This window comes from Macaca thibetana, chromosome 4 (genome assembly GCF_024542745.1).
Source record: "Macaca thibetana thibetana isolate TM-01 chromosome 4, ASM2454274v1, whole genome shotgun sequence".
Classification (NCBI taxonomy): Eukaryota; Metazoa; Chordata; class Mammalia; order Primates; family Cercopithecidae; genus Macaca; species Macaca thibetana.
Genome location: NC_065581.1, coordinates 141864363 through 141882525, shown reverse-complemented (window position 1 = coordinate 141882525; position 18163 = coordinate 141864363). Strand labels below are relative to the sequence as shown.

Genomic DNA, 18163 nt, shown 5'->3' with positions numbered 1-18163 from the left:
AGATATACTCTCTGAAAAACTTTCAAACTGATTGAGTCATGGGCAGAAAAGAAGTGCCACCTTTTATCTCATCAATGCCAAACTTACCTTTCAGCTGTCTCACAACAAAAGTTCTTTGACTTCATGATTTTTTTCCCTGTTTCTGAATTTAGTATGCAAAAGGAAATGCAATGAGCAAGATTATTTAATACATTTCAAATTAATTAAACTTAGCATTTAAAATGGATAAGGTAGATTCCTCTCATACCTTTTGAAAATGGTAAAGCTTTTTACATGAGTGATTGCATTTATTTAAAATAGGTTGTGTTTATATAGCTGAGGGGTGCCACATCTGTTCTTTCTCACTTTCTGTGAAACAAAAAAGGCAACCACTGTGTGTGTGTGTGTGTGTGTGTGTGTGTGTGTGTGTGTGTGTGTTAGAGAAACAGAGAGAAGGAAAGAGGAGCAAGATGGGAGAAGGAAAGGGAGATGCTATATTTTATTTTTCCACTCAGTGCTTTTGCATTTCAGAAGGCAAATGCTCAAAGTTTATTGACTTGGACTCAGAGAAGAAGCTCAATTCACATGCACTTGTCTATTTAGATAACTCCATAAATTACAATTGCTTTTGTTTGTTTACTTGGTGTTGCTGACATTTGGAAATTCTTGAAAACTCTTTAAAATTTTTATGCAGAATCACTGCTTACTCAAGATGTTTTATTGTAAGCTTTCCCAAAGTGTCTTGTAGAAATAGTAAAGAAAACATAAATATAAGTTTCTTTTCTAACAACTTTTCATTTACAATATCATGTTATTTACATAAATTTACTTTTTCCATATTTTATCTATATGTTTTTCTACATTTTTCTGTAATTGGAAATGGATTGCAAGAATATTTCATTACATTTAAAATGTCAAAGATGCCTAGAAACATTAGAAAATTGAGCTTTTTCTTTTCATAACTAAATTATCAGTACAAGAAAAAGTTGGTTGCAACTCAAAAGCAAAACATACATTTCCTTAAAGTAGTATTTCAAAGATACTGCTATTTTTATAACAGTTTTGGACTTGATTTATTAAATAAATTAGTAAGACCCAATAGCTATTTTAAAATATGATTTGACTTTAAAATAAAAAATTACTAGTATATGGAACACATGTATAAGTCTGATTTTCAAATGAAGCCTTTCAATTTTTAAAATTATGCCTAATGGATATCAGTTCTTAAAATAGAAGCAAGTGCCCATGTAAAGACTACAACTTTTTAAGTTGTAATCATTTGAATATGCTGAATTCAGGCTTATTTGAACTGATACACTACATACATTTTACCATCTTTTATGGATTAAAACAAACTAGTAACACATTACGTCTTCTACTTCTTAATATAAAATTTATTCTGGTAAATTAAAAACTTTTTAATATAAAATTCTCATTTAATTGAAGCAGCCTTTTTTTTTTTCTTTTTTTTGAGACAGGGCCTCACTTTGTTACCCAGGCTAGAGTGCAGTCATAGGATCTCGGCTCACTGCAACCTCTGTTTCCCAGGTTCAAGTGATCCTCCCACCTCATCCTACTGAGTAGCTGGGACTACAGGCATACACCACCATGCCCAGCTAATTTTTATATTTTTTGTAGAGATGGGGTTTCACCATGTTGCCCAGGCTGGTCTCTAACTCCAGAGCTGAAGCGATCCACCCACCCTGGCCTTCCAACATGTTGGGATTACAGCATTCCTTATCCTTTATTAAATGAGCAATTTCTAAGACTCTTTACTCCATCTATGTCAAATACACTTGGTCTTGAAGATGCAGCCACTTTTCTCACTCATTCTAGAGAGGGGAAGGATGATGCCATTTGGAATTGTAACAAACTGGTACAGTAGGAAGAAATATTTATGTCGAACAGACCAGATAGCAAACAAATGTTTTATAAGGAAAAATTGGTACTTGTAAGCAAGAACATTGGAGGAAACATTCTTTTCTATAAAATGTTTTATGAGAAAATGTGCTGACACAGAAAAGTTTCAGAATTCCATAAGAAGAAAGCAATTAGATCAAATTCGCTCAAATTCACAAACTGTGTCATCCTTGACTTCTTCTTTGGTCTTTTACAGGTCAAAATGCAGGTGAAAAAACATTTCTTTTATACTAGCGTTAACAGTTAGGAAAGGGCTTGAGGCAGGAAACTGGCCCTGACCTGAACAGAAGGCCCTTTTCCTGTTTCCCACATCATGGGGAACATTCTTGGTCTTCAGAGTAAATATCTGTTGCTACTGAACAGTCAAGACAGACAGATGCCCCTAGCTATCTTGGCAGATGTAGAGGGTAAGAAAAACAAAACTACTTCCTCTTATGGATACGACAGTGAGAAAAAGTTAATTGTTTTCACAAAAGGTCTTTTTAATAATCGATAACAAGAAATCAAAACCAATATAACAAAAGAAGAAAGTTGTAAGTTTAGAGACACAAGTTTCTTGTCTACTAAAATGTATTTATAGCTCATAATTCATGGGGAACTATCATTTCTTACCCTTTTCATTTTCCTTTTTTGGGGGGGATGCTTTGCCACCTATTAGTTTTTGTGTCTTTTAAGAAAATTTACTCAACAGTTATTAATACTTACCTACTTTTCCATGACACTAAGTTGAATTACCTCAGGCCAAGCCCTAGTACAGTGTTTCAATTAAAAAAATAAAAAACAAAAGTCTAAAATTCGAAGAAAAAAAATTGAAGATATGTTTAGATCTTTATTGAAATCTCTCAAATAGTCAATATCATATGACCCTAAACAAAATATTCTAAAGGTCCCATTCTTAATCTAGTTCCCCAAGCCTCCCCCATCACAGCTTTCTCTCCAAAATTCTTTTTTCTTCCAAAAGCACTACCAAATCCTACTAGTAAATATCATCTGGCAGATGAGGAAACCCAGTCTTTCAGAGATTAAGGGAACTAATAAAAATCTTACAGTTAACCCTTTAGTTCAAACTCATGACTACTGCATCCTCATTTACATGTAGCAGAGAGAAAATTTAGAGTCAAGAGTAGATGAGCATAATTTTCTAATTGACAAATCTAACTTTTCCTGGCCAATCTTTGTGTTATCCATCTCTCTGGAGCACTGGGGCCTCTTACATCCTTTTCTCTTTCATATTCTCTCATCCTTGGCTTTATCAGTTTGTATTCTAATGACATTTGTGATAAATTTATGCATCAATTCGGCTAGGCTTTGGTAACACTTATTTCATCAAAGATAAGTCTAGATGTTTCTAAGAAGGTAGTTTTTAGATGTAATTCACATTTAAGTCGTAGACTTTGAATAAAGCAGATTACCCTCTGTAATGTGGGATGGGCCTTGTCTAATCAGCTGAAGGACTTAAAGAGAAAAGACTGAAGTTCCCCAAGGAGGAAGGAAGTCTTCTTTCAGACTGCCTTCAGACTCAAGACTGCAAAATAAACTATTCCCTGGGTCTTCAGCCTGCCTGCATGCCCTTCAGATTTTGGACTTACTAGCCCCTGCAGCTGCATCAGTCAATCTTTTAAAATAAACAATATTTTCTCAATAGATAGATAGTCAGATAGATATCTCCTATTGGTTTTGTTTCTCTGGAGAATGTTGACTAAATCAATGTGTTCTACATTTCCTTTCTTGGGTCTATGCTGTGTTCTAGACAGCTTCAGATTCATGGCTGACCTACTCTTTAGTTATATTTGAAGCCAACCTTTGTACGACAGTGTTTTTGAGATCATTTGCTCCTTAGGATATTGATGAGTATTATCAGAAACAGAAATATTTCTGTGATTAAACAAACAAACATGGGAACACTGGGTTTAAAAAAGTTAAACAGATTTCCTTAATATACAGAATTTTTGGATCCTTTGATATATGTGTGTGTGCATTGTGAATGCAAAAGAAAAACTACAACATATTAAGCTGCCCAAAAGTTATTTTGTCATGAAAACACTTTTTAACAAATAATATCATAGAACTAGAGTTTCTCATAACATACTCCAAGAAACGCTGTGCCAGGGCTAACTTATGACTTCAATATCTATATCTCCCTCATTTGTAAACTCCTGACTTATATATTCAGTTGTCCACTGCAGATTACCACTTGTGTGAATCAAGCTCAACATCCTGCCTGACACGTGGTAGTCTCCATGTTCTCTCCAGGTCCCATCTCTACCCTGACCCTTATAGGTTACGTTAATCAAGCCCCATGTCCTCTGAGTGTGGGCTGTTTTGACCTGTGAGAGCAACATCAAGAGATAATAGAGTAAGACAAAGAGAGAGATCTGGGCGTTTATTATCTAGTTTCCCCCAAGGCTCACTAAGAATTTTACATACTTCATTTTGCAAAGTGTTGGTTGGTGGTTGTGGTCCCCTGCTGAAGGACACAACCTTCAGATGTTCTGATTGGACATCTTTCCCTAAAGCTATAAGGCCTTCTGGATGTCTAAACCATTCTATTCTCTTGCCTCTTCTGGCATAGGAGTGATTTGGCTAGCTCTGGGGTGCTCCACCAAAACCCTGCAAACCGTTAAAAATAACATAGTCATTAAACTCTCTTAATCACTCATGTAAGTGTTCCAGGGACCTCAATAAACCCAGCAAGCCCCAAACCTAACTCATTATTGTCTCTCAAAACCTGTTCTTATTCTTAATGCCATTCAATTAACCAAATCAGATAAGAACTTTAACAATTATACCCAGCTCTAACACTTAATTGCCATTTTAGGATAATGGAAATAGACTGAGCCTTGGTAGGAGACACCTAGCTTCCAATTCCAGTTATACCAGATTTAGAGCTGTGTTATCTTAGGCAATTTACTTGATTTCTCCGATCTTCTCTGTAAAATGACATAAATCATGTTCACTGCTTGCAGTTGTTTTGAGAGTAAAATGTGATTGTTTAAAAAGAAAAGTAGCGTAAGTTTTCCCATGGGCAGTATTCTCCTAAATTTGTCTTATACTCCCAATTCTTAAGTTCACCCCTCACCAATTCATCCTTTCTATAGTTGACACATAATCTTAAAGACAAATTTAATCATACTACTCTTTGCTCAATTGCTTAAGCAGTACCACACAATCTATAAGGACATGTAAAAGCTTTAGCTGTGTATACAAAGCCCTCCAAGATACGGTTCCAGTCCTGTATTGAAAAATTATATTAGAGTTTTATGTATACTGACCAATGTCATGAATGCAATCACCTTATCAGCTTCTATGGATACCAATAAAGAGCTACCATAAAATTAATGTTTTTTATATGTTTAAGAAATGTCCTGATATAAAAAAAAATTTAATAGCAACCAATGCTTGAGTACCTAACTGTGCTAGAAAATGTGCTATATTGTTATTAGCAACTCTCTAAGTTAAATAGGTGGTAAAAGTAGTTTGGTTTATATGTTTTATCATAATTTATAAATAAAGGCCAATCCTATTAAAAACCACCAAAAGATATGATTTTATTTCTCCACAAAACAAAGAAAAAATATTATATTGACCTGAAGTTCAATAAAATCTATTGTGTCATAGAGTTAATGAAATAAAAATTGAGGACAAATTTCTATTTTATTATTTTATTTTATTTTTTACTTCTCAGGATATATCTCACTGAGGAGCTAAGGTAATAAAGTTCTTGGTTTAATAGAATTATAAATAAAACCTTACTAGCTCCTGTAGAATATTGTCTTCAGATGTATCCTATGGTAAAAAATTATCTTATAATAAATTTTATATAATGTTCCTTTCTCCTCTGTATCTATGCAATTCAACTAACTTACTCTTTATGGCTCAATGAAAGATTTGCGGTTTCACTTCATAACCTGGCCTCATTTATATCTCATCCTCCTCCTAACTTTTACAGCCTTTATGATCTCTGTAACTTATTTTTGTGTTTCAGTAAATAATGCTTCATAGTATTATCCATCGTCCCAAAACGTTTGACATCTCTATCATATCTATAGTTGCTATTTAACCACTAGGCAAAGCTATGTAGGGTTCACTCTGTTCTTATGGCAGTTTATTACCAATCTACCAGCCTGAAAAAAAGTTGTGAAATATTTGGGTATAAAAGCATAGAGGGACTTCAGAGACTATTTAAGTTTGGTTCATAGGTGAAGAAATTGAGGTCCTAAGAAGTCAATTGATCTGTCAAAGACCGTACAACTCATTAGTACCAAAGCTGAGATTGGGCAGACTCTGATCGGCTCTCTAGAGTTCTCCTGTTCACATACAAGTGATAGCATTTATACTATTATTTATAATTGCAAGACTAATTATTAGTTATATATTTATTCAACAAGTTATAGTGTACTTGATAGTAATTTACCTTTCTCTATTTGACTTCATTCATGTAAATTGCAGCTATTTAATGTAATATTAAAAGTAATTTAAGTATAACTTAACTTCTTCCTTCCACATCTTTGCCACAAAAGAGGAGTCCTGGTAATTTTATACTAAATGCCCAATAATTACATGCGGGTGAAAGTAGTGGGAAAGACATTATCTGGTATTGTTGATTAAAGATGAATGGAATCATATATGGTAATTTTGCTTATATAAGGATTTTATGAAACAGCTTTTCTGCCTTCCTTGGTAATTGGAAAGAGGGTGGGCAACATTGCCTGAAGTTGTTCTGTTTAACCACTCAAGAGTCTGAGAAATACAGCTCTTGGGGTAAGGGGTTAGCAGGAATGCTGAAAAACATTTGACGATAAAGGACCTTCATGCTAAGAGCTAAAATCACCTATCATGTTAATATTATAAGATACCATTTGATTGGAGGAAAAAAACTCACATAAATCAGCTCCATTTGTGAAAGAAATGGATAACCCTTTGAACTTGTAGGCATTTCAGCCCTACTAAGAGCTCTCAATAGACATGGAAATTCAAAATTGTTTAAAAAGATGAGAATTAACATTATAGTTACAATAGGTTCATTTTAAATTAGTTTGAGTTATATCCATAATTAAATACAAATTGACAACAATGACCAGAATGACGATGTGAAGTGGTTATTATATAAGATCTTTTCAAAACCTATTGTAGCCAATTTGTCCTGGCCAAAGAAATCCTAAAACATAAAATAAGAGTCAAAGGAAATAAATGATTTAATATATAATTCATCCTTTTGTATCAAAAAATTCAAAGTAATAAAAACTTCATTATGGCAGACAAAGCATGCAATGTGGGGACAACACAGAAATCCAAGAAAAGCAAGAGCAATTTCAAGGCACTAAATAAGTGGACTGAGAGAAGAAGTACACAGATACTTCCCCGAACAAAGTAAGTGCTGTGGAAATTTTGTTTCTTAAGTGCTATGAAAGCACAAAGAAGGCTTTTATGGGCTTTACAGATGTGTAGTATTGGCTTTACAGATTTGTAGTATTCTTTTACACACAAAGAGAGCCACATTTTTTTTTTTAGATTTCTACTAATGAAGTTTTATTTGTTTCTAGTCTCCCGTGAACAAATTTAATAATCTAGTCTCTACATGAGCTCTACTTTTTAAAAACATTAAAATTGAAATATGTACATGCTCCTACATTCTGACCTGTTATAATTGTATTCCTCACGTATAATAGCACACTTTAGTGCCAGATGAAAGTTCCCCCTTTTTACATAAAGCGTTTTATTTTTGTTTTTTTGTGTGTGTGTTTTTTTTTTTTTTTTTTTTTTTTGCAACTTGGTACTAAGGAAGTTCCAGACTAAAATAGTGCATCAAGAGGACTGGCATAATCAGCCTCACTAAAAACAGCTTGATTAATACTAAATATGTCCTAGCTCCTAATCAATTATGTTAATGAAGTCATAGGCAGCACATCTGCAAGCCCTGACAAAGCCCATGATCTCAGCATTGCCTGATAATATAGACTCCTCAAGCTGCTCAGGGTTAGCAGCCTCCGAGCTTTCAGAGAAGACACTGACAAAGGCTTGTGGTCCTCAAACCTTGTTATTTTATTCACCACAACACTGTACTAGGTTCTGGGATGAACTGTCAAATTACATTGCTCTTTTAATACAATAACAGAACCTAAGAGTCCTACTTAACAAATGACACATCCTTTTCCAAGGGACAGATTGCTAGGCAAAATATATGCTACTTGGTGTTTTATGAGCCTCTGCTAGGAGATAACTTGGCACCAAACACTTGAATAATCTGACTATCAAATTCTCCCTCAAGTTGGGAAATCTGAATTCCTTGCTTTATGTCCATCTGGAACAACAACAGAATTAGAATCCCATGAAAAATTGAGGTAATGCTATTATTTATATGTGTTGTCTTGTCCAGTGAACATTTTGTTGAGTGAGATAGTCAGTTTTGTGTCAAATTCTCTTAAGTAATATGACATATTATAGTCCAAATGCCAAAAGAAATGTAATTCTGATTTTTTTTCTCTCTCTCTATTTTCTTTTTTTTTTTGGACTGGTTGTTTCTAAATCACTTGTTTACTCTCTAGATAAGTGACATACAAGAGTAACCTCTTCCTGGATGAATCCTCATGAGTGTCATCACTTAGTCTCAAGGGATGGCCAAAGTCAATGGGCAGTTGTTGAGCTGAGTGGGAAGATCTTGAACAAGCAGGTTGGAGTGTCCACATTGCACACAGAAGATCTTTTCCAATGTGGGACAAAGCTAGGGGTTTCTACCCCTTTCTAGGGTGGCTGTGATCTGAGGAAGACCTCCATTTGTACTCTTGTAAAAATTTAATGGTGCTTTAGCTTTAATTACTGGTGTTTTTATATTGGCAAATTGAGTCTTGACAGAGAAGAAAATGTTTTCTATTCATCTCTGAATCCCCGGTATTTTGGACAATATCTGAAATGATCCCATGTTTGGGTTTTAATAAAAGTTTAAGAAATGAATGAAGACTTAAAGAAATGACTTTAAATTTCCAGCAAAATTTATTACAATACTGATCTTGAGACATCATATTTTTCAAGAATTAGTAGCAGTATTGTGTATAGTACTTATAAACTATACATACATGTACATACAACAGTGTGTATTTGTGTGTGTGAGTGTGTGTGTTTGTGTGTGTTTGTGTGTGTATGAATATACACACACACAAAGCTAGGAAAAGGTGGAGCTCAGATTCAAACCCAGCAACTCTGGCCGCAGCCTCTTCAGAGACTAAATTGATCAAGCTGCGGTAAAACCGCAAGAGTTGCAAGGCATAGCCTTATCTGTTTGTCTCTATATTTTTTTTTTCTTGATTCCCAAAGTACTAGAGTTGGCATCCTTCTGGAAGCTGAGGGTCACCAATATAGGATCTTAAGGGGAAATTTTTGGTTTTCTAAAGAATGGCAAATTGCAATTTTAGGAAAAGCAAATTGTAGTTTAGAAATACTAAAAGTATGTAAGAAAACATTGGATTTTGCTGTTGCTTTGTGACTATTTTTGTTGTTTTTGTTTCTCTACATTCTATTTTATCTACAATAGAGATCTTTAAGAGAAAAAAAAGTACTTGCCTTCAAGGGCAGGTGATGCCAGGGTGGGTCTGGAAGCTTGTTCTGTCGGTAATGGAGGTGGAATGGCTGGGCTTTGTCCTGTACGTACAATGCAGAAGTAGGCATTGGAAAAAAAAAAAAAAAGTATTAACAAATCTAATATCCACAACTAAAAAGCTAGATCTGTCCTCTACATGCATAATTCATAAAACCAAGCCAAGTATAAATCATATTATTATGCAATAAGAAAGCTATTATTAAATGAGATCTTCAAGAAGATACCTTCGCAGATTCAGTTATCTTCAGAGCCATTTTTGAATATATTATTTTCCATAGATGGATATGCAATGTTAAATGTATCTACTGGACTTCATTAATGGAAAATGTACATGTACTCAAATTAAGCAATTTATTTTTAACACGCACATTAAATTATGGAAACTAAAATCTCAGAAGCTGAGGGGGAATCTTAATATAAAAGAAATCACTGTGTTTTTTCCATTTAACTAAAAATTCTCAAATGATATAATATGAGCAATAAAAGAAGGTTGAAATTCATAGGCCTTTTCATATTGAAAAGACACATTTTTTTTCCTGCCATAATAAATGACCTGTAGTTAAGTAAACAATGAGCCAAAGAGAAAATATATTCAGTTTTATAGAACCTTGAAAGCTTCTCTCAAGTCTCTGAGCTTATTATGAACTGAAAGAGAGAGAGAGAGAGAGAGAGAGAGAGAAAGAAAGAAAACCCACAATCATTTCCAAGTACTTCTTTATCCCAAGTGATTTCTTTAATTAACCAATACCATCCAGGCCATGAACTCTCAACATTAGCTATCATATGATCCCATATAAATTGCTTGTAAAACATTTTATCATTACTTTTCATTCCATAAACTTCTGCTGTGTGTTTTTTATCCTGAAATCAACATGCAACATGGACATGTATACCTTCTAAAATCTCACTGATAACTAGATATTATCAAATGTCAGCAGACCTGCCTGCTTACTGAAAGGTTTCCTTTCTTAGAATTCACCAAAATTAGTTCTGGATGGTGTAAAATGGTTTGACAAGCAAAGTAATTAGAGTTGCACAAACACCACATTCCAGGCCTAGACCCTCCTGCCACATGGAGCTCTGTTCATCATATTGTGATCTTGTAGTTGTTACACCCATACAGGTTAATTACTGAGCATGTTTAAGTATGTACAGAAGCCATACATACTGTTTCATAACTTACAGGCCATATGCCTACAAAAATATCCATTTATAATATTGTTAATTTTTTTCCTTATGGAAGTAAAGATTGACTTAAACATGATATAACATGGAAGTTTATTTTTTAGTTAGCAAAGAAAAAAATAAGGCTGGAAACACTAAAAAGATTGATCCACATTATCTTTCCCTAGCTAATATTTATATAGTGTTTACTATGTGCCAAGAATGATCCAAATGGTCTTCCTGTATTAAGTCATTTAATCTTCACAAGCTCTTTAGAATGTACGTATTAGTCTCATTTTGTAGTTTTTAAAACTGAGGTTAACCGGAGTTTAGGCTACTCAGCTCCTAATATGTGGAACTGGATTTCAGTGCAGGTTCCCAAGTTGCAGTTCTTAAAGCTCCTCTCAGATTGCCTAAGCCTAACAGAAGGGTCATCTATCAGGAGACCATGACTACACCTGACGAGGGACAGGGGAGTGAAGCCTCTACCCTAAGTTTCTACTTTCTCGGTGGGTTAAAGGGATTTATGCTTGGAAAGATCTATTCCCCAACCTTGTTTGAGGGCCATTCTTGAAAAAATAATTCTAAGGTAGGGTAGTATTTTGTGGCTTTGAAAATAAGCCTACAAGGACAAAGAAGGAGTCAGTTAAATGAAAAAACTTTTAAAATACTAGTGTCCATAAATATACATCAGTTGTTTCTAAATACTAAGATATATCACTATCTTCATAGAATGGTGCCTGTTGAGCCTCAGCTGTTTTCTACCCTGTCAGAATAGTACCTGTCGACTACCCTGTCAGTGAATAGTAGTGGCTGTATAATTATAGTCTTTTATAGTCTTGTTGAGTTATTGAGGAACTTATTATACAATATATAAAATCATTTCCCTGGAAATTTCACGTAATTTACACTATTCCATATTTTTAGATTTATCTAAAGGAACTATAAAGTTATTATTTTATTTAAAACAACTTTATTGCATTCTTACTATATACAAACACTGAAGAATTATTAAAACCCAACCCTGTCTTCAAGAAGTTCCCAATATACTGGCTGAAACAGACGTCTAGACAGATCATTACGTTATAGTGTGTTGAAGGAAAATCATATATACAAAGGATATACTGCAGAAAGAGTCTTGAAAGAGAGTAAGTTAACAGCCTAAAAGGAGCCTGCCAGGTAAGGAAGGATGGGGAAGATGGAGGGATTCTAGGTGGAAGGTATGTGGTAAATTGAACAAAGAAAAGCCTGGATGCCAAAATAGATATATTTATTAAAACACACAAACTGGTGCTTCTGCAGCATAAAATGCAATATGCAGTTGATATCAGAAATTCTCCACAACTATAATCTCTTTTTATTCTGCTCTCTAACATGGCTGATGGCATGGTTGTAAGGCGGTGGATACAATGGGTACAATGGGAAAGTAGGAACACAAGCAAAAAAAAAAAAAATTAAAAAAACAAAGGAGAAGCCAGCTGGCTGCCTGTCTCCATGGCGACAGTGATACTAGCCCTGGCAGGGAATTACTAACTCAGGACAAGGTTTTGTCGTGTTAGGGTGCACCAAAACAAATCAAATGGGTCATACTTGAGCATGACACACGACTTTGATCCTGACTCGTATAATAAGTGATGTCAGAAAAACTTACTAAAATCACACATTGTTTTGCTAGGTGAATGAATACATCATATAACATATACAATAAATACATAATGAATTATATTAAATGTAATATTATATTAATAATACAGTCCTACAGCAAAATCAGAGTTGTTTAGTATAAAGACTGCATGCTTAGGAGTCACATGGGTGTAAGTGATGGCTTCAGATCCGTCACTTAGAAGCTGTGTAAATTTGTAAACATCATAACATCTCCAAGCTTCAGTTAGGATATTTATAAAATGCGGATAGTTATAGGGGTGTTATAAGGATTAAGTGATGAAGCACCCAGTGCATGGGAGATACTCAAAATATTAATTCTTTTCCTGATAATGTGTTTACAATTTAAATCCCATCTAATTACACAAGAAGATTTGAAGCTGACTTTTGAAGTAAGAAAACAAAAACAAAGAAAATTGAACATGACAGAAATAGCAGAATTCATTTGCAGAAAAGAGGCTTATAATTTTATTAGGAATATATTCTTTTGGAATTCCTGAAGATTGTTACTCTCTGAAGGAAAGATTTAGCCTGTTGAAATTTACATTCGAACTCTAAAGGTGCCCTTCATTTTACAAGCTATTACCTGAAAATCCCTCTGACATTCAAACACAGTAAGTTGACTTCATTTCTGTTCCTTGAGTGATTTGGGCTGGCTTGTTTCCATAATACCTGAATGGTAGGTTGGCAAATTGCTAATATTTTGTTGTTCTGAGTTCTTTCCCATACAAATCAATTTGGTTGTTTTTGATTTAGTCAAATTCTTTTGGGGCTAGTATACAGTGTGCATTCATTCTAATGATCTAAGTTACTGATGTTTTCTTTACTTTGCTAGAAATGATGAATGAGATTACTCAAAATCTTGTTAAGGTAGGAGGCTATGAGCTGAATTCTGATTGCATGAAGGAAGAAAAACAATTTACTACACTAAAGTTTAATGTATCTAGTTTCTTTATGAATGAGATTCCCTGATTGAAAGCCATTTCTGAACATCTGAAGCCTACTCCCTCTATCTTGTAACAAATGTTGAGGCTATTTTTTTCTCTAACACCTAATAGAGATTTTATGTCATAGACCCTCATTGGATTTTCCTGGAAGTATGGAGAGTTACATCCAGAGAACTCTGAACATTTTGGAAGGACCCCAATCATGCAAACAATGAATGGCAATAAATCCTGGTACTGGAAAGTTATGAGGACCTCCAAGTAACCATTGAGTTGAAATTTATTTACATTAAAAACACATGATATAGGAAATCATTACAAATCCCTGTGTCAATTTATTCTTTCAGGTGCGTAGAAGGCATTTATAAATCTATGACTAAAAGTAAAGTGAGAAGATGTGAGTTTAATAAGGAAATGATAGTCAAGTTTATTAAAGCAATACTACTACTTATGTATTGGTATAAGCTTCCTAGACTACTTTTGTAAGATGTAGAATATTTTCAAAGTTTGGAATTTAGCAAATACTAAAATTAAATGAAAAGATGATTTATATTTTGGCTGAGACATGGGATTGTGCTAAGGTCCTGTGTTAATAGGGGCACCTTGACCTTCATGCTTCCTTACTATCACTTGCTTCTGCCTTGTACTTTTGGACCACTTAGAGATGGAAGGAGGGGACCCTAGAGATATGGAGTAGCAACCACTCCTCCCTTTCTGAACCCCATCTATTAAAAATAATTGAATTGCCACTCATATAATAATCAGAGATGTTCAAATTTGCCTGTTAAACAAAGACCTCTCCAACTGGGAATAATCTGAAGAAGTTCAGGAGTTTGTGTGAGGTGGGCAGGCACAGGAGGTTTTTACTTCAAACATAGGCATCCTTATACCTTTCATTTGTGTATTGCTAAATGTCACCACTGTACTTTGCATTTCTTTTCTTCCTTCCAGGGACTTCTCAATCCCAAGGGCAACCATAGAGTCCTATACAAAGAAAGATAGAGCAGTGTGAAAGAGGCCTGGATGGAAAAACAAAGACAGAGCCAGTGAGCCAGAGCCAGAGAACTGGGCAGAAAGGCAGAGAATGGAAAACACAGAGAAGGCAGATGCATAGAGAGACAGAGATTCAATGGGGAAATAAGGAAGGAAGAAAGAAAGGAAACCAAAACGTTCTCAGCACTACAACTTCTGCCTTGTTCTGTTCCAGAACAGTATGAGCTCAGTATTTTTTCAGTCTCTCAATTTTCTACAACTAATAATTTGCTCTTTCAGTTAATGGCAAAGGCTTAACAACAAAGGCTTATCTTTAATACTAGAGAGGCACTTTTAGAATTTATGATGATAAGCCTTTTGTTCTGGATATGGTATGTTGCACAGGTCTAGGGACTGGGATTTCAAGTGTCTAGTCCATACCCTTATTCCTTTATTTATTAAATATTTTTTCTCTTTTTTTTAGTATATATTTATTGAGTCATTAACATACAACATATATAGGACTTCCACTGAGGACACAGTAATGTATATTATGGGAAAGATATGTAAAAGTCCCTTGAAGAGACTTGGTCTTGTGAGGGACAGACAGGAAATGGGCAATTGTCATCTAACTTAGGTCTGTTGTTTCAAAGTAAAATAAGAATAATAACATCTGTGTTAGCTGGGATGTTGTGAGTGTTTGTGGAGATAATAGTACAAATGAAATTACTGAGGGACAATGGTGAAGATAGGGCCGTATCATGGAACTTACATTAGCGATAGAAGGAGACGGGAGATACAAAAGCAAGACAATATTTCAGATTTCATAAATGAATGGCAAGCATAGAGTGGTGAGGCAGAGAATGAGTGGAGAAAGAGATAAACTAAACTGGACGGTAAAGGAAGAGCAGGGCCCCACTAAACCATATGGAGTTTTGTGCAAATCACATGAACACACATAGAACATTTTAGGCTGCTCATGTGAATTTGGATTTGTCCTAAGGGCAATAGTAAGCCTTTGAAGGGCTTTAGCATGATAGGATTTTAAAAGATCGCTGGCTGCTATGTGAACAAAAATAATGTTGTAAAGAAAAGGATATGAGCTGTATCAGATCAGTTGGAAACTATTGAAATAACCCAAGCTGGCTTGGACTACACAGGGGCAGTGTAAACTCATTCATTCATGCAGGAAATACTTATTGAGTGCCTACTCAGTACCAGACCCTTTTCTAGGACATGGAGTTATAGCAGTGAACAATATAGAAAAAATCCCCTAATTCATGCAGCTAAGACTCCAGTGGGCAGAGACAAAAAAAAGAAAAATAGTAACTAAATAAGTAAAAAGGAAATGAAGTACCCTATAAAAATTTATCAGGGAAATGTTATAAGGAATGCCTTTCAGAGTAATGGGTAGTGATCTTACATGTATGGTCAATGAAAATCAGAAGTTGTAGAGAAGTGGATAAATTCACAGCACATTTTAAAGTAGATCTAACAAGACTTAATGAATTTGATGTGGCAAGTGAGAAAAGTAAATCAAGGATAACTTTTATAATTTGACTTGCGTATCTGGGAACAAATAAGTGCAGTGCCCAAACAAGGGCAGAAAATTTTCCATTCACCCAGCTACTTATGAACTCATTTGCTTAGTCTTTATTGCCTCTTGCATTATATAGTTTTCACCTTGCTGGAGTACCTGTATAGAAGATCACCAGTGAGGAAGCCAGAGATGGCTTATTTGGTTATCCCAATAATACATCTTATTGTTAATTAACTCTCAAGGGTTTTTTTTTCCCACAATTTTAGAAAATTTTTAAGCAAATGAATTATTCAAAATAAATTGGCTATGTGACCTTACTATAAGGTGTTTAAAACACCAAAAGCTTAAACTTCTTAGATCAAAGGACATCCTCCAGGCCAAAATGTTTCCACTGGAACGGTTTCTTTGCTTCCTGATTAAAAGCTTCCCTAATATATTTCCATGTGTTATTACATATTTGCGTATTCACTTTGATAGAAAGCAAGAATAGCAGCCAAATACATATTTCATGCTTTCTTTTGATTAAAAATGATAAAGGTAATATTAGTGGTTTTTTCTTTCTCATCTCCAATTTATGAAGTAAAAATAATTTTCCATGGAATGGCCAAATAAAGAAAGGAAATATGATAAATTCAGATCATATCATTGTTCCATTTATCCTTGTACCCTGTTTATGACAAAGTACCTGATGTTTGGGGTATAATAAAAATAGATGCATAGAATCATAGAGTTTAAGAATGTAAAAGACATTTGAAATCAACCATTCTAACACTCTAATTTTTAAGATAGACAAAAAATGGTCTCTGGAAGGATAAATAGCCTAACAAAGGTCATGCATTGAGGACAAACCTAATATAAGATCAAAATTTTTAACTCCATTTCATTTTCCTCTTTAATCAACTATTTGGACAGTCAAGATAAATGCCAATCATTTTACCTGTTACCATAAATTCCTCATAACCATTGACAAATCTATAGGTATTCACTTCCTAAGACTTAAAAAAAAAAATACTATTTTACATGATCATTTTCTGCTTAACCTTTGTTAGACATTGAATGGACTTGACATATCCCATAGAATAGGCCCAATACTTTAAGACCAATCTCCACATTAGCTGACCAATTTCTGCAGTTCTAGATAGACTGTCAACTGGGATATTTTTAAAACTTTCAGAATTACCAAATCTTCATTTTTTAAAAATAATTTCTTCTAGTTATCTGAACAATATCTCTTTCAACTCAACAGAAAATCATATTTGCATATAGGTAAGAGAAAGGGGAGATGGTGAAGACAGAAGATATAGGTAAATATGAATTGTGTTTTTATTTTAGTACAAAGACCAAAGCTGATAGGGAAAGAGATTAATGAGGCCAAGTGGATGGATTGAAGTCTTAATTAAAAATAATAAATCTGTTTAATACGCCCAGCATGTAATGTCCTAACTTGCCATAGAATCATCCAATGAAATGTTCAATACATGGGATTTCAAATTTTCAGTGATAAACTGCCTAGAACTTGGCTAATTTCAGTCAATCCTCAAAGCTTAGCTCTTTTAGCTCTTCTTGGACTCCCCTCTACCCATTCCCCTGAAAACACTTTATGCTCTCAGAGGACCCAATGTATGCATTATCCTCTGCTTCCGTGGTTCTCAATACATTTGTTTATTTACAAGTTTTTTTTCTTAATCCTCAGCAGACAATAAACAACTTGAAGCCAAAATATGGACCATATTAGGCAATATATATTTAGTAAAGGAAAGAGCATTATTAAAAGTTAAAATTATTGCTTAAATGAGTGAGTAAACAAATGAATATTGCTAAATGAGACTCTATTTTACTGCTTCTGGAGTGTTTTAATGTAAACAGACTGACTTACAGTATTTTTAGAGCTCTTGGTAAAATATGAAATAATACCAAAGATATACAATGAAACTTTAACTTATATATTTATGGGTTTTTTCCCCAATTATTTATAGTTCTATACCAAAGTATTTATTTTCTTTCTGGGGGAAGTGTACTAATTTATGAGTAGAACACTAATCTTTCAAAGAAAGTTATACATTTTTCCATGATTAGTGGGAAAAAGTGAATTAAAGCTTCAAGATGAAGAAAGATAGCTTCATTATTTAAACAGCTCTACTAACATATAGCACTTTTAATGTATTCTGAATATCTATAACTCCCTGCAAGTGGAAGGACTACGTCAATTATCTATTGTGGTATCATTCAGCCTAACGAATTCCGCACTCACATATGAAACTTGAAGAGTGTTTTAGTGCCTGAAGATGCCTTAGAGTTCACTGAGACCATTGAAACCCAAACAAAATGGATGATTTGCCAAATTCATCCAACTGATTTACAAGTAGGACCCAAGTATGCAGAGTCCCA

At 34.3% G+C, this 18163-nt stretch overlaps 1 protein-coding gene across 23 annotated transcripts in view; it reads right to left on the bottom strand.

Moving 5' to 3' along the window:
• TRDN (triadin) overlaps nt 1–18163 on the bottom strand; it is a 407680-nt gene that overhangs the window by 235473 nt on the left and 154044 nt on the right. For all 23 annotated transcript variants that reach the window (XR_007725165.1, XR_007725166.1, XR_007725167.1 and 20 more), the window contains exon 10: nt 9457–9534. Coding sequence is in view for 20 of the 23 variants with exons in the window: in XM_050788685.1 (XP_050644642.1) it covers nt 9457–9534 (78 nt within the window). In the remaining 3 variants the exon portion in view is untranslated. The remainder of the gene's footprint in view (nt 1–9456; nt 9535–18163) is intronic.